The 5,983-nt window shown below is 52.4% G+C and overlaps 1 protein-coding gene across 1 annotated transcript in view; it reads right to left on the bottom strand.

The window, feature by feature from the left end:
- TUBA8 (tubulin alpha 8) overlaps positions 1 to 5,983 on the bottom strand; it is an 18,788-nt gene that overhangs the window by 5,454 nt on the left and 7,351 nt on the right. Inside the window, exons 2-3 of the mRNA XM_004710278.3 lie at positions 2,019 to 2,241; positions 411 to 559 (exon numbers count right to left, since the gene is read on the bottom strand). Coding sequence (XP_004710335.1) covers positions 411 to 559; positions 2,019 to 2,241 — 372 coding nt within the window. The remainder of the gene's footprint in view (positions 1 to 410; positions 560 to 2,018; positions 2,242 to 5,983) is intronic.

Raw genomic sequence — 5,983 nt, 5'->3', positions numbered from 1 at the left:
ACACAGGGGAACGATCACAGGGGAAAGATCGCTTTCATCTCGTTGTGACGGGGATCCAATGAAGGGATGTATCTGATGTCTGACACTTGTAATTGTTCAAACAGGTCAGCTCTCTTCCCCCCTTCTCTGAAAGGTTCAATGCTTTGTTGACCTCTCTTGCCAGCAAAGACTTGATCCCTCCATCTACCTGGAACCTTCCTCAGATACTGAGCTGGAGTGTTACAGGTAATGCTAGAGCCTGGCCTACAGGGTCACCCATGATGCTACAGAAGGTGGAAGCAGGGGCACCACCCCATGAATACTTCTCCCCGAACAAAGCAGAAAACCCCATGTGCCTCTTCAGAGAGGTGTGAGGCCACGCCTGTTGGCACTCACCCGGCCCACCGGTCCTCCACTCCCTTTCACCTTACCAGCTTCCGTATGCGGTCCAGAACCATGTCGATGCTCTCTTTGCCCACCGTGTAATGGCCCCGGGCATAGTTGTTAGCTGCATCTTCCTTGCCTGTGATCAGCTGCTCTGGATGGAAGAGCTGGCAATAGGTTCCTGCCCGAACCTCATCTGCCAGGACACAGGGAATCAGATCTTACGACCTGGTTTTCCAGGAGAGAAACCTCCCTCCCCCACTGGAAGAGCACAGGGGCCTCCATTTCCCCGTTTGCAAGCTTCCTCTGAGGTGAAAGCAGAGGACCATTGTGACAAGTCCGCAAAAGCCTAAGAAGTTCAAGGCCATTGCCGAGGCATGAACAAAGCCAGCAGGCAGTGACGGGACAGGCAGTGAGACGCCAAGGGCCCAGTCGGTTGTAACTTCAAAAAGGTTGCCAGGCTCACCAAAGTCCACTCCTGCCACTCTGACCCCTCAAAGGTTCCCTTTATTTTTATTTTTTTTCACATGTCTAACTTACCCTTGATACCAAATCATTGAAACCATGTTCACTTGGATAAGAAGATGCCAGGAGGAATGAGTGGGATTCAAGGTGATCTGCCTCGATCCTACCCTCCGCTCCCAGGGCCTGTCCCACCGATCACCTCCACCCTAAGGTGGCAATGACATGCTGGCATTAGCAATACTTTGGAGCGACTGAAGCAAATTGCACTCCAGGCTTCTAGGGGAATAGAAGCCCCAGAGAGGCGGCCAAGAGGCTTGGAGACACGTGTTGTAGACCCCAAATCCATCGCCTCCTCCCAGTCCCTGCATACCCCCAGGGAAGACACCCTGTACTTTTTGCATGGTGCACACTTTTTGCATGTGCACCAAGCATCCAGGGGGTAGAGGACTCTCTCTGGTCGGTCGCCCAGAAGCTAGAAGCTAGCGTTCTGATTACAAGCGAACTGTCCATCCCTTGCCTCGTGAGTCAGCCGTGGAGCTGAGGAAATCCTGACATTTTGCTGAAGGGGCCCGTCCAGCTGGCCAACCCCAGGGATGTGGCAGGGAATCGCATCACGAGAGGGGACAGGCAGAGCAGCCAGAAACCAGACCCAAGTCAGAATTCCCCTGCTCCAGAGGAGGTGCATTCTAAAACTACAGCAACACCTAGTGGTGAATGAATGCACCTGTTGATTCTTTCTGTGTGTGAAACTGACAATAAGATTATACCAGACCCGTGAAGACAGGCACCAATTATTTTAGTGCCAGAAACCAAAGCTTGGGATAAAATGACCATTTGTGGCAGGTGGCGGTGAGGGAGGGTGAGGTGCGGAGGGAGCGCTTCTTAAGGTTTCTAAAAGTGTTGTGTTTAGTAGTTAGGACCCATCTGGGCCATTTCTTCCTCTGAAGGTTTGGGGGCTTCACACTGAGGGTGTTTGTAGGCTAGAAGTATGATGGGGGAGCAGACATCCCTGATCCCGATCATGAACTTCCCAAGACTGTGGAGACCCCCAACATTCTGACAGAAAGCACAGGGCTCTAGTCCAACCACCCGCACCTGTCCCGTAGAGACCCGGCCGCCTGAGTTACACTGGACCAAAGCCTCTGCAGTCCCAGGCTGTGTTTCTCTGCCAGGGGGTGACCGGGACTCACCCACGACAGTCGGCTCCAGGTCCACCATGACGGCCCGGGGCACGTGTTTGCCATTGCCCGTCTCGCTGAAAAAAGTGGTGAAGGAGTCATCATCATTGACCTTGCTGGCCTGGGCACCGAAGGTGCCATCCGCCTGGATGCCGTGTTCCAGGCAGAAGAGCTCCCAGCAGGCATTGCCAATCTGAACTCCTGCTTGGCCCACGTGGACTGAAATGCATTCCCGCTGTGGGGAGAGAGCAGGGAGTCAAGGTCAGAGAGTTCTTGGACCCCGGCCAGGTCTGTCCCTACATCCCTCACATCGGAGGACTTGGTTCTCCTTGGCATTCGCCATCCAGGAAATCCACCCTCCTACCATGCATACTAAGTATGACTCATGGGCATGGTTGGGGTGAGGGCTACAAATGCTGTCTCCCACCCTCAGGAAGCAGGTGGTATCGAAGGTGCCAGCTGAGTGGACCCTGGCATCTGGACCGAGCCTTGGCTCTATGGGAGACGCGGTGGCTCTGTGGTTTGCTCTGAAGCTTGCATTCCAGGCTTGATCCTTCATCGCAGGAAAAGGAAACAGAGGGCAGTGACACAGCCGAGACAGGGGCTAATTTCAAACCCAGGACTCGGCCTGAGTAAGCTCAAAGGATGAGACCCTGACAATGGCAGCAACCACCCCTACGTTCCGGTGTCCTTTGCCTGCCTGTTTTTGAGTGCTACAGGCCATTTCCACTCAAAGTGGCCCAATCGAGCGGACGCGCACTGCCCAGCCAGGGTTTGCGGGGATGTCATCTCTATGGGAGCCGGTTTCTTGTCTTTCCCCCACGGAGTTATGATGTAGGTTCGAACGACCGCCCTTTCAGTGAGTGGCCGAACAATTGCACCACATGGCCTTGACCCCGGCTCACTTAGGCAGCAGTGACACCACACACACCAGTCTCTGAATGTCACTGAACTGCTGAACACTCAGGAAGAAATATGCTTTCAAACGAGGCAGACTGGGTAGGAAGGATCTACCCGGGGTTCTTCCTAACAGGAAATTTAAAAATCCCCCTTGCCTATGCCAGGCCGAAGGTGAAATAAAGCTGACCTGTGGAGTGGCCTTCTCTCTGTGTTACTCTGGTGGGAGGCCACAATGGGTCCCAGGACTAACAGGTTAGGATGGTGTGTTGTGTGTGTCTCTCAGTGTGGGGTATGTGTGCATGAACACTCACATAAGGATAGTAATTGTCCATGAAGCTTTGCTGGGAAGATGGGATCACCACCCTGCTCGCACCCCTACCTCTGGGGAAGCAGTGGCCATGGGCAAGGTGGCTGCATGCCTGTGGGGCCCGCCAGAGCCCAGGAGGGGAGCACGTAGTTGGTCTGTGGTTTCTATTCTCACCATGACCTGACCGGGCATTTTCCAGCTCCACATAAGCCAAACCAGGAGCGGAGCCTCCGCCCGCAGGCAAGGCTGGGCACTGAAGACCCCCACCCCACCCCCAGAGCATGGGCCTCCTGGAAACTTGGAGACTGTGGGCACGGTCCCAGAAGGCATCAGAGCCTATAGCTAGCTCCTTCATTCCGTTTCACACGGAAGCAACTATTCTGTCCCTGGCTTTGTGCTAGAGCTGAAAGATACACAGCCTGGGCCTTTGGGGAAAATAAAACCAAAACCAAACCAGTTGCTTTCAGGTCCGTACTGACTCATGGTAACCCGGTGGGTTTCAGAGTCGCACTGCATGCACAGGGTTTTCAAGAGCTGTCATGTTGACAGAAGTGGTCCTGGTAGCTCAAGGGGGATGCATTTGCTGTGGACAGAAAGGTGGGTAGTTTGGATCCATGAGCCATCGCAGGAGAAAAGGCCCCAGTGGTCTGCTCCCATAAAGATGACAGCCCTGTGGGGAAGTCTTACTTTGTCACACAAGGTCACTGTGAGTTCAAACGGACTCTGTGGCACACGGCAACTATCTTTACTCAAGCGCATAGCCAGGCCTTTCTTCCACAGTGCTGCTGGGTGGGTGGAGTCAAACTGCCAACTTTTTGGTGAGCAACCAAATGGACTCTCTACAGAACCTGGTGGCAGAGTGGATTGGGATTGTGAGTTGGGCTACCAGGCTCTCTGAGGGAGAAAGATGAAGTCTGCTCCCATCACGATTCTTCGCAACCTCAGAAGCCCTAAGAAGCCGCGCTACTCTGTCTTCAGGGTCTCAACCCCATGGCAGTGGGTTTGAGGTGGATTTTTTGGTGGTGCTGGTAGTGGTTATTGTTTTATGGCCAAGAAAGGACTTCCAATCCTGCCGTCTTGCCTAACGTGGTGTGTAGCCTTGGGTGAGTCACTTAGCCTCCGCGTTCAGGCGATCGAGTAGGCGCTAACCCATAGCGACCGTACGCACCACAGAACGAAGCACTGCCTGGTCCTGCGCCAGCGCACAAGTGCCCTCTGCCTGAGCCCATGGATGCAACCACTGTGTCCCCATCTCCTGAGGGCCTCCCCTTCTCACTGCCCCTCCACTATACAGTGTGGACGATGAAGTCTTTCCATCCTTGCCTCTAAGGAGCACTCTGGCTTTACTTCTTCCAAAACAGACGGACTCCTTTTAGCTGTCCGTGATACTTTCAGTACTGTATTCTTTTCTGGCAACACAATTCAGGTGCATTGATTCCTCTACAATCTGGCATTTTCCAGCTCCATATAAGCCAAACCAGGAGCGGAGCCTCCTTGTTTGATTACACTGATGGTCACTGCAGGAACAGTAAAGGCCACCATGGAAGGAGCCTCCTCCGTCGCAGCCTAAGACTCTGATCAGCACTGCCATCACTAGACAATATGACAGTGTTGCCATCACTAGATATTATACAATGGCCATCTTTCACATGCATATGAGGCAATGGAGAATACCATGGCTTGGGTCAGGCACATCTTAGTCCTCAAAGTAACATCCTTGCTCTTCGATACTCTAAAGAGGTTTGTGCAGCAGATTTATCTAATGCAGTATGGCTTCTAATCTCTTGAAGGCTGCTTCCGTGAGCATTGATTATGGAGCCAAGCCAGACAAAATCCTTGGCAACTCCCACCTTGTCTCCATTTCTCATGATGGTCCCCTACTGGTCCAGAGGTGAGAATTTGGGAGTGATCCATACTGAAGGTGTGGTCTTCATCGACAATGGCTTCAATTCCTGCTCCTTTCAGCTAGCAAGGCTGTGTCACCTACATGCCACAGGGTGTTCATCAGCCTTCCTCCAAGCCTGGTGCTGCGCTCTTCCTCATAGAACCAGCTTCTCTGAGGATTTGCCTGGCAGACAAATTGAACAAGTATGCTGACAGGATATAACCCTAAAGCACACTTTTCCTGATTTTAAACCCTTGTTCTGTTTGCACAATGGCCTCTTGATCCGTGTACAAGTTCCTCATGAGCACAATGGAGTTTCGCTTCTTCTCAGGGAGCTCCACCATTCTGTACGGTGCGCACAGTCAAATGCCTGGGGCGGGGGTGGGAGCATGATGACAAACTTGGGTTTGTCCCCAAACAGCCCATTTGATAAGAGAAAGCACCCCCCCCCATTTTTTTCTTTTTAATAGAGAATGTCAGCTAATAAATGTAGGAGAAATGATACAAGAAACCCATATTATAGTTTCTAATTCAGTCACGATTGGGGCAAGGATGCTAAAACTCTGAGCTGAAAGGCTGAATCCCCATGGCATCTAAGAACCGAGGTTGTTTGATCGCACTGGTGGTCACCGCAGGAAAAGTAAGGGCCACCATGGAAGGAGCAGAATCTGCTGCCGCGGCCTAAGATTCTGATCAGCGCTGCCCTCACTAGACATGAGCCGCTCAACACCAGGGCTGCGGACCTGATGCCGCACCCTGCACAGCAGCGCACACAAGGAGCTCTTGTCCAAAAGCATCAGCCTTCATCTCTTAAACCCTTTACTTCTGGCTTCCATTGTATAGAAAACATGAGGTTTAGAGGCATAAATTAAGTGGCATCATGTA

This window comes from Echinops telfairi, unplaced genomic scaffold, assembly GCF_000313985.2.
Source record: "Echinops telfairi isolate 266 unplaced genomic scaffold, ASM31398v2 ScPeMD7_6273;HRSCAF=7185, whole genome shotgun sequence".
NCBI classification, from domain to species: Eukaryota; Metazoa; Chordata; class Mammalia; order Afrosoricida; family Tenrecidae; genus Echinops; species Echinops telfairi.
Note: the sequence above shows the minus strand (reverse complement) of the source record. Positions and strands in the feature narration are given on the sequence as shown.